The sequence below is a fragment of the Embiotoca jacksoni genome, unplaced genomic scaffold (genome assembly GCF_022577435.1).
Source record: "Embiotoca jacksoni isolate LCO1_2020_lvr unplaced genomic scaffold, fEmbJac1.0.p SCAF_44, whole genome shotgun sequence".
NCBI lineage: Eukaryota > Metazoa > Chordata > Actinopteri > Embiotocidae > Embiotoca > Embiotoca jacksoni.
The window spans coordinates 573,575-595,650 of NW_027185397.1; the positions used below are offsets into that span (position 1 = coordinate 573,575).

General features: G+C 40.7%; 1 protein-coding gene across 1 annotated transcript in view; it reads right to left on the reverse strand.

Annotated features, from left to right (window-relative positions):
- cfap299 (cilia and flagella associated protein 299) overlaps nucleotides 1-22,076 on the reverse strand; it is a 78,246-nt gene that overhangs the window by 42,716 nt on the left and 13,454 nt on the right. Inside the window, exon 3 of the mRNA XM_069169301.1 lies at nucleotides 19,857-19,947. Coding sequence (XP_069025402.1) covers nucleotides 19,857-19,947 — 91 coding nt within the window. The remainder of the gene's footprint in view (nucleotides 1-19,856; nucleotides 19,948-22,076) is intronic.

Genomic DNA, 22,076 nt, shown 5'->3' on the forward strand with positions numbered 1-22,076 from the left:
GTTGAGAGGAAGTACTGGGTTAAAGGTTTGGTTGAGAGGAAGTGCTCGGTTAAAGGTTTGGTTGAGAGGAAGTACTTGGTTAAAGGTTGTGTTGAGAGGAAGTACTGGGTTAAAGGTTTGGTTGAGAGGAAGTACTGGGTTAAAGGTTTGGTTGAGAGGAAGTACTCGGTTAAAGGTTGTGTTGAGAGGAAGTACTCGGTTAAAGGTTTGGTTGAGAGGAAGTACTCGGTTAAAGGTTTGGCTGAGAGGAAGTACTCGGTTAAAGGTTGTGTTGAGAGGAAGTACTGGGTTAAAGGTTTGGTTGAGAGGAAGTGCTCGGTTAAAGGTTGTGTTGAGAGGAAGTACTCGGTTAAAGGTTTGGTTGAGAGGAAGTACTCGGTTAAAGGTTGTGTTGAGAGGAAGTACTGGGTTAAAGGTTTGGTTGAGAGGAAGTGCTCGGTTAAAGGTTTGGTTGAGAGGAAGTACTCGGTTAAAGGTTTGGTTGAGAGGAAGTACTCGGTTAAAGGTTGTGTTGAGAGGAAGTACTCGGTTAAAGGTTGTGTTGAGAGGAAGTACTCGGTTAAAGGTTTGGTTGAGAGGAAGTGCTCGGTTAAAGGTTTGGTTGAGAGGAAGTACTCGGTTAAAGGTTGTGTTGAGAGGAAGTACTGGGTTAAAGGTTGTGTTGAGAGGAAGTGCTCGGTTAAAGGTTGTGTTCAGAGGAAGTACTCGGTTAAAGGTTTGGTTGAGAGGAAGTACTCGGTTAAAGGTTGGGCAACTTCTTGACAGGCTGAATATGAACAGCAGCTTTTCTGGTCCAAGTTACACACTTGTGGTCCTTTTTTTTCACCAGAACTCCTCCCGAAGATGTTTTGTAGTTTCGTCACATTTCTGTGTTTGCTCCAAACAGACAACAGTCATATTCAATATAACTACTACACTATTACACTGCATTGTTAGGTACTCACTTCTGTGCAATATACAATTCATCCTGGACACTTACAATTAACAACATATTTTTTTGTCACCCAACATGCAATAATTATCTGATTTTCTTGACATTTCTCTGCACATATCAACATGTATTTATTTATGTTGTGTATATAGCTTGTGTGTGTGTATTCATACATTGTTTTTAATTTTTTGACAGTTTTCTAAATCTTTTTAATTGCATGCGTATTTGTAATTTTGTCTCCCTGTGTACTTAACTTTTACCTACCTGTATTCTTAATATGTTGCATTGACAACATTTCCCCACTGCAGGATTATAACATTTTATCTTATCTTATCTTATCTTATCTTATCTTATCTTATCTTATCTTATCTTATCTTATCTTATCTTATCTTATCTTATCTTATCTTACCTTAAGCACAAAGTCATTTTAGGCATTTAAATAAACTAGTAGTGCTGTAGTTTTTCCTCACTGACACGTTCATTATTTCTCATACTTTACTTTATGTATTTCACAGTTTGTCGTTGTGATGAGTTTGTGATGTCATTTGCTTTTATGTTTTAGTATTTAAATCTACGAGATGTGCTCACCACAGAGACAACAATTACCTTTCTAATTATTCCTTTAAAATGCCTTCTTATAAAGTGCAGAGGTGGAAGTGAGACACTGCCTGCAAACCTGAACAGATGAAATGCACTGAGTCATTGGCTTTGACTAGTTTGGCTAATTGCAGAAATCTGTGCTGATTTTTTATTTGGTGTTGACTTGCAGCAACGCAGCTAAAAACAGCCTGAAACAAAACGTGTTGTTTTTTAAATTGAAGTGAAATCCTGTGTTGACTGAACACATTAAACTCCACCACACTGTGGTACGTTTCAGCCACAAATGCCTGCAAGTAGGATGAGGAAGGTTGTTAAGACAGATGGTTGGAGTACAAAGTGTGTGACTTCAATACAGGAGACCCACAATCTCCAACTAACAACAACTGTTGTAGTTCTTTCAACAATGACTGTAATCGTTCCCCAAACTTAACAAAGTGGTTTCAGTTGCTTAAACTTGAACTGTGAAAGAACCACTGACAACTAAAATACTTTGATTTTCTAAACTTTCAAGACTTTTGAGGTAAAATGTTTTTCCAGGATGAATATCTTCACATATTTTTGTGTGATTAGAACAATCAGTCATATATTTTACAGATTCTACCAAGACAAGTGTTTGCTTCTGATTTATCACCTCATACGTCCTGCTGGTGAAGACACAATATCCCAAAGCCAAGATGGAGCTAATCTGAAAGTATGCTGAGTGTCCTTCTGTGGGGAACAATGAGGGTGTGTGGTGGGAAGAGGAGGAAATCTGACACATACCAAGCAAAATGAACTGAAGTGTGTTTTTAGGAGTGGGAGGAACCCAAAACAAATCTTGAAAGACCTGACTATCATGCTCCTTATCTGACTCTTATCCAACTTTATCCACGCACACAAACGGAGGTTAACTCTTTTGACCTGAGACAAACTCTCTCCACGTTATTAGGCATTTCTGCCGTTGACAGAAGCTTTCAAAGCCTGTTCGTTACAGACCAAACATGTCAGAGAAAGTAGCAGGAATGCCAACCATGTCAATGAGGCAGTGGCCTGCTGTTGGTGGTCGAGATGAGGGAACAAAACCTTTAACTTCTATAGATTTACAATCATGAGCCATGGGAAATGTGTTATTTTACAATTGCAACAACAAAACATGTATATTCAGATTCTTTTGCTCATGTTTATGCACGTTTCACTCTTTATATTAACATTTTCCAACATGTCCACTAGCATATTTTCTCTTCAAGTTATTACCATCATGTACAATTGTGGTGTAATAAAAAAATAATATACAACCCAGTTTCCAATTTTTTTTTGCAAATCATGCAAATCAACATAAAAAAACACATCAAATGTTGAAACTGAGAAATGGTGTTGTTTCATAAAACAGATCTGCTCATTTTGAATTTGATTACAGCCACAAATTTAAGGTAAATTTAACTAATATTCTAAAAATTGGAGCTGAGTACCAAGAAGCTCTGGTTGATGACAGATGGATTCCACCTGGGTCAGATGTCAGGATTAAACCCACCTGGGTCAGATGTCAGGATTAAACTCGCCTGGGTCTGATGTCAGGATTAAACCCGCCTGGGTCTGATGTCAGGATTAAACCCACCTGGGTCAGATGTCAGGATTAAACCCGCCTGGGTCAGATGTCAGGATTAAACCCACCTGGGTCAGATGTCAGGATTAAACCCGCCTGGGTCAGATGTCAGGATTAAACCCACCTGGGTCAGATGTCAGGATTAAACTTGCCTGGGTCTGATGTCAGGATTAAACTTGCCTGGGTCTGATGTCAGGATTAAACCCGCCTGGGTCTGATGTCAGGATTAAACCCACCTGGGTCTGATGTCAGGATTAAACCCACCTGGGTCAGATGTCAGGATTAAACCCGCCTGGGTCAGATGTCAGGATTAAACCCACCTCGGTCAGATGTCAGGATTAAACCCACCTGGGTCAGATGTCAGGATTAAACCCACCTGGGTCTGATGTCAGGATTAAACCCACCTGGGTCAGATGTCAGGATTAAACCCACCTGGGTCTGATGTCAGGATTAAACCCACCTGGGTCAGATGTCAGGATTAAACCCACCTGGGTCTGATGTCAGGATTAAACCCACCTGGGTCTAAATCGCACTAATTCCAGAGAACCTCCCTGATTGGCTGCAGACAGGAAGTGACAGAATATAAAAGGTCTTGTTGTTTGGGGTTTATTGTTTGATTCTGTGGGAAGTTGAAAGAGTGCATTCACTTGTGTGCTTTGTTTTTTCTTTCTTTGTTTATTCTAAATTATGTTTGATATATATGTTTTTGGAGAAATCCCTGCCAGCATGCTGGTCGATTCTTCCCACTGACACGATAACAACATGGAGTCCAGTCTGCTGAGCAGCTCACACCTGTTTGACCTTAAAGGACGACCAGCTCTGTGACACAAAGCAGAGCACCTCCACTCCTTGTAATTTGAAAGTTATTTTACAAACCATTATCGTAAATTTCTCTTTGTGAGCTCTTTCTTTAGTATCCGTTTATGATCCGTCAGTCGGCCCTGAGGGGGAAGAAAGAGGCGGTGCGCTGAACTCGCTCCACGAGGGCTAAGTGGCAGCTCCATGTGTCATGGGAAAGAAAACATGCTCCCCGTGGCTGGCCTGTTTAAGGGATCCTTTCAAAGGTTACCGTTTCGCTTTAATGCCAACATCACAGGCTGGTCTGGCCCCCGAGCCAGTCGCAAACAGGAAGTCTCTGCTAATCCTGGTCTTCCCTAATGACGCAGAGGAATTCTCAATATTCCCATTGTCTTCCCGGCTGCACTTCCTCCGAGTCTTCAGCTGCTTTGTTGGGTTTTAAGCTTTTCGAGAACTTTGAATTTGAGGAATTCAAATCTCTTAAATCCAAATTCAGTGTCAGTGGGGAGATTTTTTAAATATGACACTGAACTAATGGGACATTCATCCAATCCTGAGTTAGTTTGTTCCCTTCTTTGACTCATTTATTCATGGTAATTCACCAAAGATCACTTGGCAATAAGATAGTGGGAGGAGCGTTGTTTTCTTCTTTGGGATTTCCATCAATAAGGTAGTATTTTTTGTAAACAAAGGGCATTTGTGGCTGTTTATGCTGGGTCAGCAGTTCTTCTGGGTCTGCTGCCACAACAACATCAAACGTTTTCGGACCAAACAGCGACGCTCCGCCACTTATTTCTCCAACTGAGGAAATACAGTTTTTAGTTTATCTGGTTGAAATTCATGAACATATTTAATCTGAAGATCCAAAGTATTTCATTCAAGACGGCCAATAAAAACAAATGGAACGGTTTAAATTGATCATAATTACATTTAAGATGTAATAACTGATTCACTTGAAGCCTCCTTGTGATCCGCTATCATTAACAATGTCAGTTTTGCATTAAGGGTCAACAGAAACTCATCACTTCCTGTTTTTTTCAAACTAAAAGCGCTATAGCGTTTTATGAGAAAGAAAACCCATTAAAAAGGCTTTTATTGTGAAACATTTACAGAAACGTTCCGTGACTGAAGTCAGATGATCACACTTTACATGAAACATCCAGAACATCCTGAGGTGCTTCAAACAGCATCACGGAGCTCCTTCTTTATTTCTCTTCTTCAAACAGAAGTCTCGCTGTATTTCCTCAAACTAAACTTCATAAACCTGGACTTTGTTGACAGTTCATTTCTCAGTATTGTGTGTCTCCATTGAAACTTTATTCTGCTGTTTTAAAAGGCTTCGTTGGTAGCTTTAATTTACTGTTTTAAATTCGGAGGTTGTCTGTGCTCCTGTGTGTGTCACCACAGTTCCCATGGTAACGGGGGACAGTACCAAGGCAGAGGGAGGAGCTAAAAAAGTCCCACAAAACAGAGTTATAGGAACTTAAAAGGGTCTAAGTTCTCTCCTACCATTCGTAGAACTGTGAAATAGTTCATCATTTCCAACATACGACGTTGACATATGACAACGTATTCAGCACGGCCGTTCATTTAAATCAGATCGTCGATGGAAGTTTAACAATATGATGACTGGAGTCCGTGCAGACGAACCGTTGTGCCGCGAGCGCTGATGCACGGATTCCAGCCGGGTCAGTCGTGGGTATAAAAGTCCAGTCCAGTCCAGCTCGGCTCCTATCAGCATTATTCTGAAGCACTCAGGCGTGACGTCTGCCAAGAGGCCTGCTGCAGGGCTCGGCCTCATCACCAGGAACGCGTCCAAGTCAAATATTGTTGCTCTCTCACGTTGTTGAGGGCAGCAGCCCGTCGCAGCGCCTCTTGAACCGGGACCTGATGTTTATGACAGCGCTCGGGAAATGAATGGCACCGTTTCCATAAAGAGAAACGTGGGAGGTACACTTCAGATCGGAGGAGTGAAGGTAGAGTCGGGGGTTTCTGGCTTCTTTTTTTTTTTTTTCTACATCCCAACTTGACCGCCGTGTTATCAGCAGCAGAGACGTGTTCGACACACAGAGTCGGATCAAAGCAGATGACATAAGCCAGCCTTCAGAGGAAGAAGATAAATGTACGGCGCAGAGTCCTTATCAAAGGCCTGCCTGTTTTAAGATCCTGATTAAAGCTCGGAGAGCCCCCCGTCCTACCCTCCCCCCGTCCCAGTGGAAATAGGTGTTCAAACATGACTCTGTTTTAGTTGGCCGGCTGCTCTGCTGAGAAGCTCCCCCTCTGGGTTTGCCAGGAGACTCGGCCGTCTGTCGCACCGCAGCTCCAGGAATCCAGCGTGTTTTCTCTGATTCTCAAAGCATGAAATGCACTTCGGCAAGAGGAGAAGAATAATAGAGACGGGATGGCGTTTGATCTCTGTGGCTCTGAAATCACTAAAAGAGGGTTTAAGATAACACTAATATTGTCCAAAGCAATAAGAGCAACGCTACACGTCTGGCGGTGCAAACATGTTTATCTCCGTTCACCCATTTCCTGCTCTCTGCTGACTGATATCACACGAGTTTCTGCGAAGACAAGATGAGCAGATTTTTTTGGGGGGTCATAAAGGATGAGATAAACGAGGGGGACGTCCATATCACAACCGGGCCCCCCGCTGTGATATCAGCTCGGCCAGATGGAGGCTGGAAGTTCATTACTGATAAATAAAGTGGAGCTGGAAGTGCTGTGGGGGCAAACAGTGAGAGGGCATGATGGGAAGTAAATACCAGCCTGCAGCTGAATAACTGAGGAGACCTGGCCGTGGTTCGGAGGTTTATCTGCCGTACCAGCCACGTCGGTAGGTAACTAAAGAAAACGGTGAAAGCAGCAGTTGAGCGCTGGCCGGTCACCGTGGAAACTGTGGTTACATGTTAGTTTGGATGTGTGTCTGTTATGTGGAGCAGAGACAAAAAATGTGCTGTGGTTTGGTCATTTGTAAGACTGGTGCTTTCAGTGTTGGACTCCAAATCAAAGGAGAACTGCAGTGTGATGTGTTCACTGGCTTTCCTCTTGATAAGTGTGAGTTTCTTTTTTCATGTGTTCAGTCTCTTCCTCTATTTATTCCAACCACAGTCTGGATATAAAAGAGTTCGTAGCTTCAGGTCTGTAAAATGGTTCTGATCCAGAAGTGTCTTCAGCTGCAATCCCAGCGAGTGCCACTAGAGGTCGGCTCCAAAAAGCCTCCGGCTCCATAGACTCCCATTCAACTTCTCTCATCAAATCCAAAGTGAATAAAATGTGTCCATCAGTTATCTCGGTGTTGTTAGCTAAAGTCACTCCTTCTTATTAGTTTTCTGGAGGTCCATCTGAAAATAATCCCTCATTCATTAGAAAAGAAGATTCAAGAAGACCTGTTTTTGGGGGCGTGTCTGTTTGATTGACAGGCCTGTGGTGCAGTCAGGTTACATCTATCGGTGGGCGGGACGTAGTATCGTCAGGTTTCCAATCAGATCACTTGCATTAGCTTCTAAAAATAGATTTGTGATCCTGAAAAAGATTTATTTATCAAAAGACAACTAAGATTACTAAACGTGAGCAGAATGTGAAGTGGACACGTTTCCCTCAAGCCTGCAGACACACTGACCGATGGCCTGCTGACCAAAGAGCCCAAATTATTTGCTTGTTTAAGACGACCAGATTTTACTCGCATAGCATTTCCTGTGGCTGCTTCATAATAAAAGCCTCCCGCTGGTTTGCTAGAGGGAATCTGATTGGCTGAACTGCAACAAGGGCCAACACTATGAACTCAACTGTCTGTCAGTGAGTGATCCCAGTTACACCAGTGGTCAGCTGAATGCTGCATAACTGACAGAAGAAGTGAATCAATTTCACTTCCTGTATCAAATTAACAGCCCTCGTTTCAAATTAAAAGCCCTCCTGGTGATTCGTCCAGCCGTATGATGACCTGGTGTTGTCATATAAACAGCCGCCCACGCGTCTAGAAAGCAAGCACCAATATGTGACTTTCGTGGTATGTGGTATTGCACAGATGTGTGTCTCTTAGGACACACATTCACATACACACAAACACGCACACAGAGTGAGAAAGAAACCTGCACAGCAGAATACAATCAATCCATCTGTTAGAATGAAGTGTCAATATTTCAGTGTTTCAAAAAGTTATTTCAGTGCTGCAATGTTAAAAACACTTCCAAATATTTTAAAAAGTACTTGTAATGTTTTATTTCAAAAGCTGTGATTTAACATTTTAGTTCTTCTAAAAGCTGCTTTCAATGTGTGAAATTTTCAAAACATTTGTTTCAATGTTTTAAAAAACGTTGACAGTATTTTAAGAACCATTCCTGATATGTAGTTTAAATATGAATTGTTAATATATTCTGTGTAACTTGAATATTTTTGCTCCTAAATTTCTTTGTGCTCATCAATTTTTTTGTTTAATTCAGGAGCACATTTACTCTTTGAGAGAAAAAAAAAAAAAAGCTGATCATCGAGCTCTCTTTCTTTTCTTGAACTTAGTAATCACTACATCATCATCTTTTCTCTCCATGCTTCCTTTCTGTCTCAACTGCAGCTCTCAAAGGCTGAAATGGGAAAAAGACACACAAATAACTAACGTAACTCTGAGTCAACATGAAAAGATTTAACCTTGTTGGACATCTCAGAAAATGCACTCTGAAATGTTGCTCCCCAAAAATGTGCATGTTGTTCCTCAGGGATTAAATCAGAGGACAAACTGCAGGTGAACTGAAACATCTCAGCTCCAAAAAGAAAAATGTTAAAAACTTGTAACGATGTATTTCGTAAAAACTGCTTCAGCATAAAACACTATTCAGATGTCATCCATTCAAAACGCATCACAAACACGTCTTTAAAGCTCGCTATCTGACGGGAGATAAATAGGTTACATATTACACTTCTGACAAATATTTTCACGCCTGTTTGGTTTTCCAACCAAATCATTAAAACAAATAGTTTTATCAGTTTCAACATGAACATGTGAACGTCTTAAGTATCAGATACTCTCAACAGGGTTTTGATCCACTTTAACTAATTAATGTTCGCGCTCTTTTGTTTTGTCCGGTTTAATTAATGTGTTTGACTTTTGAATAGAACCAAACAATCTGACTGGTATAATATTCTTGTTTTGGTTTGTGCATTTTTGTGGGTTGACATTCAAATTCATGGTATTCTGCTTTTTAATTGCCACAGTATGAGTTTTTTCATATGCTGCCATATTGTTACAGCTTTGAAACAACTGCTGTAACTGTACAGAATAAACTGAGAGTGCATCCCTTTAACTTCATAACATAACCAACATCTAACACATTTTAACCAGGAAAAACTCACTGTGGCACTCAGCGATGTCCGGGTACACCAGCTACCTCATCACGTCAAGACATTTAGGAACAAAACATTTGGGGTTTTAAAAAAATCTGTAAAAGACCAAAAGACGATGTATTTTAAAGTTTGGCGAGCTGCTGTTTTGCCGCTGATGGTAACCGTAGCAATGAACTCCATCATCTCCACATGAAGCGAGTTGGAATAATAAGACGGTTTGTGATTACGACTGTCAGATTTGAATCACTTGAAGAAGCAATGACAGGCCAGTCAGTGGTGGAGCGACATTAATAACGCAGTGAAAGGACATGTCTTCAGCCAACTGTACAATATTTACATGATGACATGTTCTATGTTCTCCTGCCAGTAAAATCAAATTCAGAAAACATCTGTCTAAAGGCCGAGTAATGCAAAAACACACACACACACACACACACACACACACACACACACACACACACACACACACACACACACACACACACGCACACACACACACACACACACACACACACACACACACACACTCCTCACTCTCCCCTTTCAAGCATGTAAGATGATGTGAAAGAAAAGGCCCTCTCTCCTTGAGCCGCTGTTTAGTTTGTCCCTTCTTGGCTTCTGTAGAAAGATGAGAAGCCGCTCCATGAGTAGACATGAACTGCTCAATTCACAGTAAAGAAAACAAATTCATTCTTAGTTTCAGAATATATACACTCATGAAAACAGAACTAGGATTCAGAATTATAATCGTATTAGTTGTATTGGTTTTGTGCCAGGAGAGCCTCCTATATCCTGTTTATTAGCAGGTATTTCAGTTGTTACTGATTTAAACTTCCAGGTCTTATTTAACAGCCTCGAACCATCTGCCTTTCTCTCCGGCAGGAACCTCATACGCGTGTTAAAATGTATTACAATGACATGAAAATATGCGGAGAATTTGGCCTGTCCACATTTTAGAAGCCTGAAACTTAAACCATGAGCTCAAATCTTCGGCATGTAAGTGGGACTGTGTGCAGGCAACAGAGAGAGACGCTGACAACGAGCTGATGAGAAACTGTCCGTCAGCGGCGGCTCGTCTCTCCGGAGAGGAATCAAAAACACACACTTCTTCTTCACAGACGGCAGGAAGGGCCGAGAGGCTTACTGGGCCAACGACCGGAGGAGAAGGTGCAGGCCGGAGTCTGGTAGACATGTGCGCTGCGCTAAGTGGGAGTGATGCCGTCCAGTATTTACTCAGGTGGAATAATACACTGCCAAAGCAGCCCAGTGTGTGGTGATAAAACAAAGGCTTGTGAAGAATGTGCTCCATATGTTGCTCAGGATGGATAAGCGTTACCTTAATTCCCAGATTGGGTGTCAATGTTTTGACCATAAATGGATTCCTTCACCGCTCGCAGGCCGACCTTATTAGTCAAAGTGATGAACTGGAGAATGTCCGTGGTGTTTAAAGAACCCCGTAGCTTCTGTCAGGAGGAGGCTGATGAGTGGAGAATATCTTTAAGACTTACTTTTAGATGTTTGAAGCCCAGTTTCCTCACCTGACCTCCGAGCAACCGAAGGCCACGAACATCTGGATTTCCTGCACGTCACCGTGGTGAAATATTCGTTTTTTTTATTCCAGTCGATTACAATGACCAGAAGTTCACAAAGGTGATGCTTGTAGATCATTTAAAAATAAATGCATTTTAGTTTTATCAGATTTGCAGTTTTCGTCTCTCTGACACCTGCACTGCCAAAACCCAGAATGTTGTATGAAATGCAACACCTGTATGAAGTCCAAGTCTAAGTATGAAGGGAAAAACTCATATTTCAGCACTGTTTGAACAGTTTGGTTTTAAGTTCACCACATTAAGGACTCCGGATCAGTCGGTGTCCTCTGACAGATCAAATTTCCTTTTAAAAATGGATAAACTAACAACCAACTAAATGCACACACGCTGCACCTTCAGCTGGAGGAGTTCCATGAGATGTGAGTTACCCTCGGCCAGGAAGAAGATGTGTGCAGACACAAGCTGGAACCGTCTAATCACTGTTTTGGTGGAAAAGTCAAAGGGATGATGGAAGAAACGGAGACGCAGGAGAAATGTAAACAGAGGCAGAAAATATACGACTGCTTCCCTGAAACTATATATTCACATACTTTACATTGTGACGCTGTGAAAGAATTGGAAGAATTAAGGGTTTACATTTTATGTAAGATGTTTTCGTACTTTATCAACTACTCTTTAAAGGTAATTAGTGACTATATAATCAAGTGCAGCAGGTTCATGATAGGACCTGCACAACGTGTTGATTTTGACTCGTAGGAGTCGAAGAAACGCTGCCTGCATACAACAGGTGCACATTCCTCTGGGGACAAGCCAGAAACCTTTAGGTAGTATTTAACAGATGTTCCACCCTCCGTAACATATGCACCCTGTGTCTTCCTAAAGCATGGATGGGAGTCTGAGTATGCCACGGTTCATGAGCCAATGAATGTCCATATTAAAGGAATGAAAAGATAATAGGGCTCTAAATAATGATTGATAACAGCAACCTCCAAGTACAAGATTATATTAAATATCTACACCAGGGGGAGGCCAGTGACCTTGATATGTGTCAAAGGAAAATATTCAGGCCATAATATGGCCAAGCTGAGCTCTGCAGTGGTTGTTTTGATGAAGGACTGTATATTAGAAGTCTTGTGCTACATTCAAGTTTTCAAAATAACTAAACCTGTGTTATCAGTCCAATAAATACTATTTAATCTCATTTTAACTACAACCAAAAAAGTTGGTAAACCCATATTTAATTTCAAATATACCCAAGACAATATATCAAATGCTGAAACCGAGAAATGGTATTGTTTTATGAAAAGTATCTGCTCATTTTGGATTTAATGCCAGAAGGACATTTCAAAAAAGTTGGAACAGGGTCAACAAAAGATTGGAAAAGTTTTTTACTAAAAAAACAAACACCTGGTGGAACATCTGACAACTTATTAGGTTGCCATGGCAACAGATCAGTAACACGTCTCTCAGCAGTGAAGATGGGGAGAGGTTCACCACTCTGTGAAAGACTTTGTGGGAAAATAGTTCAACAATCTAAGAATAATGTTCCTCAACGTAAAACTACAAAGAATTAGTGGATTTCATCGTCTACAGTTCATAATATCATTAAAAGATTCAGAGAATCTGGAGAAATCTCTGAACACAAGGGACAAGGCTGGAAACCAATATTGGATGGTGGTGATCTTCGGGCCCTCAGGCAGCACTGCATTAAAAACACACTATTCTGGAGTGGAAATCACTGCATGGGCTCAGGAACACTTGTGAAAACCATCGTCTGTGAACACAGTTCATCGCTGCGTCCACAAATGATGTTAAAACTCTCCAAAGAAGAAACCAGATAGAAACATGATCCAGAAACACCGCCGCCTTCTCTGGACCGAGATCATTGAAGATGGACTGAGGTGAAGTGGACAACTGTCCTGAGGTCTGATGGATCATAATCTGAGATTCTGTTTGGAAATTATGGACGCAAATCATGAGCAAATAACAAACTGTCTCCTGACCAGAGTGAGTGATTAGTTGGTGAAATTATAAAGTGTCTCTGATGAGTGAAAGTCTCAGCAAGCTCTCGTACATCTGACCAACTTGTACGATTGATTAGCAACGTTTTTTATGTTCTTATGGAAATCCACAAGACTACCTTAATACTACAAGAAAATAGTTATTCTTTCTATTATCAGCTTTGCAATAAAGTTTTAAGTGTGTCCAAAATGTGAGCTCTCTAAGACTGGTGACGAGGAGCGATCATATTTTCTTCAGACTCTCAGATGACCTCAACTTAAGGCAAGACTTCCTTTGATACCAAGTAGACAACTTAACATGATTCCCAACCTCCCCAGAGGCAACTCAGGCTGACGGATGTTTTAATGATGACAGTCGTGAGGCAGAAAGTCTTTCCCAATGTATCGGAAAAATGCACTAAACGCATCGAGTAAAAACACCAGAGAGAGAGAGATTAGATGAAGTGTATCTGTTTTCATTTGCTCTGAAAACGGTTCCCGGGGCCACATTTTTGGGGTGATGTCTCCGGACAATAGCAGCTGTTCCCAGGAGGGAGGGGCACGCAAGAAGTCATTACAGCGGGGCTCATCAGGGCTTTCAGTGGCCGAGCAGACACGCAGACACTGCCACTCGCATTCTTGGACGGATCTGACATATCATGTGATGTTTGACTTCACCGGTAAACAAACCTTTCATCCGCCCTGAAACGGCTTCCAAACGGCCCGCGGCGTGTTCTCACCGGCTCCGGCTTTTGTAACTTCACAGACTAATTATGCTTTCATTCAGGACGATATTGCATGTCATAGCTCTGCTATTGATAGCAGCTGCATCTCCCAGAGGAAGCTAAATAATCAAATAATGTAAAACATGCACGACTCCGACTCTTTTGATTCACAAATATTAAAAGCTCTAAAAGACAACTGTATACAACACAAAGGTGGTAATCTTTGTCTTCCTCATTCCTCTCCGTGTCCCTCAGTGGTGCATTGAGAGACGGGCTACAGCTGCCATGTTGGCTGCACACACTAACATAACACATAATGCTTTGGCTATCCGTTTTCTTTTTATAGACTAAAGACACTAGCCGTGAAATCCCTGTCTTGTAATCTGCCAAGAGTAATATTCCAGTTCAATGTTATGGTTTTCCTCAAAAGCTGCAACTGTGAGAAAGTCCAGTCCAAGTGTTCCACTTCAAAACTCAGAAAAATTAATAAATAGCCCAAAAATAACAAATAAAGCACCGAATGTGGGGATTTCTGTGTGTGGTGAAAAATCATGCAAATAAAATGAAAATAGATGCTGATAGGAGATTCTCAAATATCACAACGGTTGCTCGTCCAGACAAAAAGTCCTTTCTGTCCACTTGATAGATGGTTGCTATCGGTTGAGGCCTTCTCCCCACCTCTCCACCACTCTGTGGAGCCATTCAAGTCAAGGTCATTCGATAGGACTCGTTCCTCTCTAAAGGCCGTCCACCTCGGTCCTGCTGCTTTGAAATCAAACTTGCCATTGTTGTTTTTACTGCCCATGACAAGGACAAAGGGGACCGGGCAGCAGGGACACACACACAGCTTGAAACGCAATAGGGCTGGGAATTCCTCTTTAATTTCAATGCTATACTTGATCTCTGGGCTGCATGACTGACCACCTTATTATCTATAGCGACAGGAGCTTATCAATACACAACTCGCTGGGTCCACAGACCAAAGACAAACACGTCCTTTATGCAGGATGTCCCCTCTGGGCATGAGACACACTGCACAGGCCGACCAGCTGAATTCCACAACTGAGAGGGTGGGAGACGGAAAATCACTTCTGAACACTCGAATTAGTCTCACTGAAATAGACAGCATCTTTTAAAAGTTAATAGAATATTTTATCATTCACTCCTTTAGGAGAGTTTTCTGTTTTCATGTGAAAAAAAAATGTATGTATAAGAAAAGGCTACACTGTTCTGCAATGATTTAGTCCTGGCCAGTGGGATAACTGGTTGTGACAAATTAAAATTGAAAAAAACAATATAGTGTTGAATATGTTTTAAACATATTGTGCATGTTGATAAAAATGCAACATCTGCAAACCCACTGAAATAGACACTGAGATATTTTGGAAAGTTTGGAAATGAGACAAAATGCAATGATATAAAGTGTAAAAATGATTTAAATATGTTGAATGTGCCAAATTGTAAATAAATAACCAACAGAAGTTACAATTAATTCCCTTTGTAACACAGATCCCTGAAAACAATGAATGAATCACCTGGAACACGTTTCAGCACCTGATATACACAACAGTAAACAACTGCTATTTTCAGATTCATACTCACTTTATTAGGAACACCTGCATTTATCCAATCAGCCAATCATGTAGCAGCAGTGCAGCATCCTGATGCAGATACAAGAGCTTCACTTCATGCTCACATCAAATATCAGCGTGTGATCTCAGTGACTTTGACTGTTGGTGATTGGAGGACTTATGTTCATTTTCATGGCTTTAATGTAAACTTTCTCCCAGTTTGACTGAATGAGTCTTAATGAGACGCCTGTTTATTAACTAATCACCAACAAACTAGTTTAAATCTTTGTTATTTTGTTGTCAACTTATTTAAATAGTTTTTTTCTCTTGTTTACAAAGTGACTGACGCATTTACCGATAATTTCTTTCTATTTACATTTATGAAACATTATGTTCTTTAGTCATTTGAAAAAATCCTTTGGAACTAAATGAAAATGATTCAGCAGCTTGTGATGACAGTGAATTATGTTCCCAGATATTAATCATCATGTCTTTCTGTGTAATTCACTATGAAGTATGTTTTTAAAAAGAAATAAGGCAGTCATCCTGTCAGACTGATATATTTCATTGTAGGATACTTCAAAATAAATGACTCAAATAATTGACACTTTCCTCATCTTCATCATAAATATTTTCGATATGCTGGACGCAGCTTTAAAATGACTTTTTTTTCAGCCATAAATTATAAAGTTTTCACTTTGTTTCATGAAAAATGAAGTTAATAAACAAGTGAATGCTTTTGCCTAATATATTTGGGAGGAAATGTAATAACTTTATGGATTATGCTCACTGAGTGCATGAAGAGCGGCGTTCTTGTACGAATTCAAAGGTTTAAAACTGCAGACAAAGATTTGAGCTGCGCTGCAACAAAGTTTAGGAAAGATCTCAACAAATATGTCCAGTTTTATGACACTATTGACATTAATATAATAATATTTAATCAAGATGACAATCACAAAACCATAAAACATGAACTGTGCTTTAGTTTGTACAAGTGAGTCCTTCTCCAGAAAAATGAAACATGATGTTACTGAACACGTTTAGAAAGAAAAGGACCAATATTAATAATACATTATTATTGTACTATTGCATTGTATTTTACCATAATTAAGAAAATTAGAGGTTTGCACGGACTCTGCAGTGGTGTGATGCTTTCCAGTTTTCATTTTAGTTTTTATTTGTCTATTAAATTCATATCAGTTTTCATTAGCCTACAACACAAACAGTGTTAATTATATTCAGCTCACTGCTTCATGTATACCAGACTTTAACTGCTGCCTTTACGTTACTCAACATCAGTGTGATTAGTTGCATTTTCCCAGCGACACCATCGCAGCCTCTCAACAACCAGCTGAAGACAAACAGGCAGCTGGGTGGGTGGTGGCAGCACACCTTCAGCTTCTCATGTGAACCTCCCAACAATGGACGCCCTCAGGCATCCAGCGCAGGTGTGACCTGGATTTGATAAAAAACTTAACTTCTTACCCAGTGCAAATAAAAGCTGGAGCTGCCCAGGTGCAGCTTTTGTTTGTGTGTGACTTTTGGCAGCGGAGCAGCTTTCGCAACAGACGCTGGGAAGGCGAAGCACAATAAAGGCAGGGCACTGAGGGAGGTCATGTGATCGGAGAGATAGTGGAGGGTTCCTCCTGCAGACCGAACCGGAGAGCTCAGGAGAAAACTGGAGGAAGAAACGCTTCAAATACAAATCAGGCTTCATTTCTTAGTGTTCAGTGGCCTCTTTTTCTTTTCTTTTTTTTAAATCGAGGAAGAGACCGCACACAAAGACTCATGTCTGCTATCCAGCCTTCGTAACGCCACCGGGGCCGGGCAGGAGAGACACAACTCCCCGACGAGCGTATTCACTGACAGGTGAAATTTCAAACTGACTTGAAAGGCCGAGCGCGGCATGAAAGGAGGACAAAGGAGCGTCCCCTGAGACGAATGAGACGGACGGTGACAAGGAATATGTCATCCATTTAGAGGACAGACAATAACCCAGCTCCAAGTATATCCTCTTCTGCGTCCATTGTGGCCTTAAATGGATGATTTTCTGCTCCTCACAACAAAGATGAAACCCTTTATGAGGAACTGAGTCTGTGATACTTGAGACAGTCAGCAAACAATGGTTGAAGTTACAATAACCGCACAAAACCTTTAAAATTAGATCCAACAAATCAGGCAGGTGGTGTTTGGTTTAGATTCAAATCTCCTGAACAAACAAGTCAAAGGGTCTGATTTCCTAAACCTGACAGTATGAACAGGAGAAGTGATCGGAGTGTATTTTAGTACGACTGAAGGTATTAATCAGATGAACATCAGGAGAGACGGCTGCTCTTATTGTGAAGGAGACGCAGGAAACCAAAGAATACGTAGAGAACGAGGTTGTACACCCGTTAAACATTTCTGATGTCAGAGGCAGAAATGATTCAGACATGTCGTCTGTCCAGAGATGATATTTCTGAGTTATTGAATGAACTGACTGATGATTGACAGCCAACAACAAGGAGGAGCCACGAAATACCAGCAACTAGAACGAGTTTTGTTCTTGTTATATTTATATTTCTTAATTTCAATGGAATCTAATTTTCTCTTCCTTCTGCAGTCGCTCTGTTTCTTCATGACTTTTACTCACTCAAACACCTCATTTAAATACAACAAGTCACACTCACCCTGAATAAATCTTTAGGAATAAACACGCAATTTATTGGAGATCTTTGTAAATCACCCGCAAAACGGGTGCAAAATAAATGTGCAAACCTTTGAAAAAAACACGCAATTTAGAACCTTTTTATGGATCTTAGTGAATCAGGCCCTAAGAGTTATTAACTACATTTGATAGTGGTTTAAGTGTTTTTTACTGAATTGGTGGGTCTGATAAATCGTGAGCACTATTATGAATTAAATGGTTAAGATAACAATAATGTGCAAACATAAAAAACGAATGGAGAAAGTGAAAACATGTGCAGGACGGGGACTGAGCTGAGCTGATCCTCATGTTGGAGAAGCTTAAGTCATGTGTTCAAAAGGCCTTCAGAAAGCTCCCAGTGAAGAGCAGGAGAGACACCTCACGGTGCCGGGTGGTCCCGCCGTCCACCCTGATCGAAGGTAAACACTTTCAGAGACAGGATTTTAACAGAGAAGAAATCCAAACGGTGTCCACCTTCTTCACACTGCGTCATTTCTGCTGGTAGAAAATATCTAAAAATGCCACTTGGATTAAAGCACACCAGCAAATTAGGAATAAAATGTAAAGAGTTTCTTATGTTGTCTGGAATACATGTGTGGAATGTAAATACAGCACAGAGGTCCCGCCTCGTCAGACTGTGTTAAGATTACCTGTTGTGTAAACACTTTCAAAGAGAAGAAGCATTAAGCGCATAAATGTGGCTTCAATTTTAAACAGAAAGTAGCTCAAAGGAAAATAAACATCTTCCTGATCCAATTTTCCAGCAAAGGAAGCTCTTAAGAGATGAAAATAAGACGAGGTGGGAAAATATCATGTCGGTAAAAACAGGGTCGGTGATGCACAACATGATATGCTACTTGTTTTTATTATGGCTCTCCTTTCTAGATATACTGTATTTAAATTCATTTTACTCTGAAGGGAAAAAAGCTGCAGTTGTGGCTCTCAAATGAGGCTGGGAGGAGGGGGGGGGGGGGTACTGTGCACGCTGGTGTTTACACAGCGAACATCCAGGGGGAAAACTTTAGCTGTTACTCCTTCTGCTCCCCTTCATGCAGATCATGTGATCTGATAATTGCCGAGCCCACAGGGGCAGGTAGACGGAGGTCAGACAAAACGGCTCTATGTGCATCACTGAAGTCTATCGACACCAACACAACGTCTTCAAGGACACTCATCCATTCATCAGTACTACAAGTAAACACCAACAACTGTGTTCAAAGTCACGTTTGTGCTTGAAATAGTCCGCTTCACATCTGTCCCTGACTCAAACTCAAGCTCCAAAACCACCCGACATGAAGGAGCTTCAGTTCTCCTGTGTGTGTAAATGTGACCTGTATTAATCTGAATGTTTCGGTCTTTGTGATTGGTTGATGGTTGGAGCAGATAAAGACTGATCGGTTGACAGTCGAGTTTAAAGGTGAAGCTCTATGACTCTCTAAGTCATCGCTGCCTGAGATTTCTTACGTCTGAGCACCCAGCCAGTCGTTTCTGTGACACCTTTCATACACGAGTGTGTAAAATGCAGCCTGTAGACGTGAGTCAACATCTGACTGGTCCTGTTCTACGAGCCAGTGGCTGCAGTACAATAGCGTGATGCAATTTTCTGCACTCAACAGACTGTTCCAGCTCTTATTTGCCTTATTTCACCCTTTTGTCATTATATCCACATTACTGGTGATTATTTATTAAAAATCTCACTGTTAAAATAGTTTGTGAAAGCACCAATTGTTATCCTGACAACATCGTCACAGTATCAATAACGAGGTAGTTGATCATAAATAGTGATGTTTGATTTTGTCCACGTGGCCCAGGTCTACGTGTTCCTCAGACTGTAAAATGATCTCGGAGGTTCCCTCTTAAAAACACACCTAGACGAGGTGGCTGGAGTTTTATGGGTGGAGGCGGGGTGGGCAGCTGGCTCTCAGTGTTTGGGGAGTGACTGGGGGTGGGGGGGGGGGGGTCATTTCCACTCAACCTGACACAGTATGGATTTTGTTCCCATCCTAATGGAATTGCAGAAATATTTGAGGGGAATCCCATTACGTAGCAATCGGAGTGCTGTAATAATGTACTCACAGTCATTTTCCCACTGCGGTTGGCCTCCTCTCGCTCTGCCAGCGCTTTCAGGAAGTTATCTTTGAGCTCCTTTCCTGCACTTGCCAGTGTCCTGGAAAAGACAACACTCAAACAGTTTGAAATGTTTCTCTTAACCTGGAAAAAAAAATCCCACGAAGCCTTAAAGGTTCTTTCTGGAGGCGTTTGGCCCTCCAGCGTCCTGTAGCTGCAGGACCCATCTCTGCTGCAACATGAGCAACTGATCAAACAGCTCTTATTTGGTTTCTTTATCTGCTCTGACACCGTAGAACATATTTCATTTCCCTGTCCACAGGACTTTCCTGACAATTTGTAATCACAACACTGCATCTTTAAAGTAGATGAAAGCCAGCTAGTATATCTAGTACATCAATACACAGCATGTCAGCGAGGCTGCCAAACTCCCAGAGCCCTTCCAGAAACCCAAAATGTAATTTCCTAACAGACATTATCATCATTCTCATAACTGTTGTTCGTAGGCCAGAGAATTTTACTCAGGAATGAACATGAAAACTACAAAATTGCCTTTTCATTTCAGTATGCAAAGCAATTATATTCATATCAGAGTTTACTGACTTGATACTGTGGCAGCTTTTTACACTTTGGGCTGGCCCGTCTCCATGGAAACATGGTTTTGGCGCACACTAATATATCCACACCTGAAAAAACACTGGCACTAATATTTGAACAGTTAACATTGCAGTACGAGCAACAGACCGCTGGCATGCGACCAGAACCGAGTGTGCAAAAACATTCATCAGATCCGCAGCGAGTTAACATGTTGGAGGCCGTAAACAGCTCATTGGTCACCTCTCAGTTGTGGTTATAACGCACAAAATGACTGTTAAAACAAATGTAGAAAGGACATTAGATTAAAGCTGCAGCACCACTGTCTCTACGGACTCCAGCTTCATTAAGCAATAACCTAAACAGAAATCCCTGAAGTTGCACCAGCAGTATTTCTCCTTTTTGAGTATTTTAATCATAAATTGGGGCTGAACAACAAACCTGTTTCCAAAAAAAGTTGGGACGCTGTATAAAATGTCAATACAAAACAGAATGCAATGACTTGCAACTCATATAAACCCACATTTTTATTAAAAAATAGACTAAAGACAACATATCATATGTTGAAACTGAGAAATGTTATTGTTTTATAAAACATATATGCTTATTTTTAATTTGATTCCAGCAACATGTTTCAAAACAGTTGTTCCAGGATCATGTTCACCACTGAGCTGCATCAACTCTTCTTTTAACAACACTCTGGAAACGTTCGGGAACTGGGGAGACCAGTTTCTGGAGTTTTGAAAGTTAAAAGTGGTCCCATTTTTGCCTGATAGAGGATTTCAGCTGCTCAACAGTTCAGGGTCTCCTTTGTTGTATAGATTCTCTGAATCTTTTAATGATATTATGAACCGTAGACGATGAAATCCACTAATTCTTTGTAGTTTTACGTTGAGGAACATTATTCTTAGATTGTTGAACTATTTTCCAACACAGTCTTTCAGAGTGGTGAACCTCTCCCCATCTTCACTGCTGAGAGACTCTGCCTCTCTGAAATCATCTTTTTATACCCAATCATGTTACTGATCTGTTGCCATGGTAACCTCATTAGTTGATATGTTCCACTGGATGTTTTTTTTAGTGTTACACAACTTTTTCAGTCTTTTATTATATTTTTCATAATAAATTGATAAATTGTTTTTCATCTATATTCAATTAAATATGGGTTTATGTGATTTTCAAATCATTGTATTCTGTTTTTATTTACATTTTACACACCGTCCCGCCTTTTTGGGAAACGGGGTTGAATGTGAACCAAATTTAAATCACCTGAATTAAACTTTATGGTCATTTGGTTTCATCCTTTGCATAATTTTTTTATAAGTTGAAGCACTGGTGTGTTTGCATTCATATCATTTTCCGAACACTGCTGGTGCATCGTGGGACCATGTGACCTCTTTGCTTGACATGGACATTAAAGACATCAAGTGTTTTTTTTTTTTTCAAGAATAGTGATATTAGTGCTGATATAATACTTTTAATACCAAATCAATAGTTGTTGGTTTTTTTTTTTATAGTTTACGGTTTTTATTTAGCTACCGATGATACAATTCTGTATTTAAAAGCTGCACGACAAACCGGCTGAATAAATTACTTTGAACAATGTTGTCAAAGATAATGATACATCTGACCAGA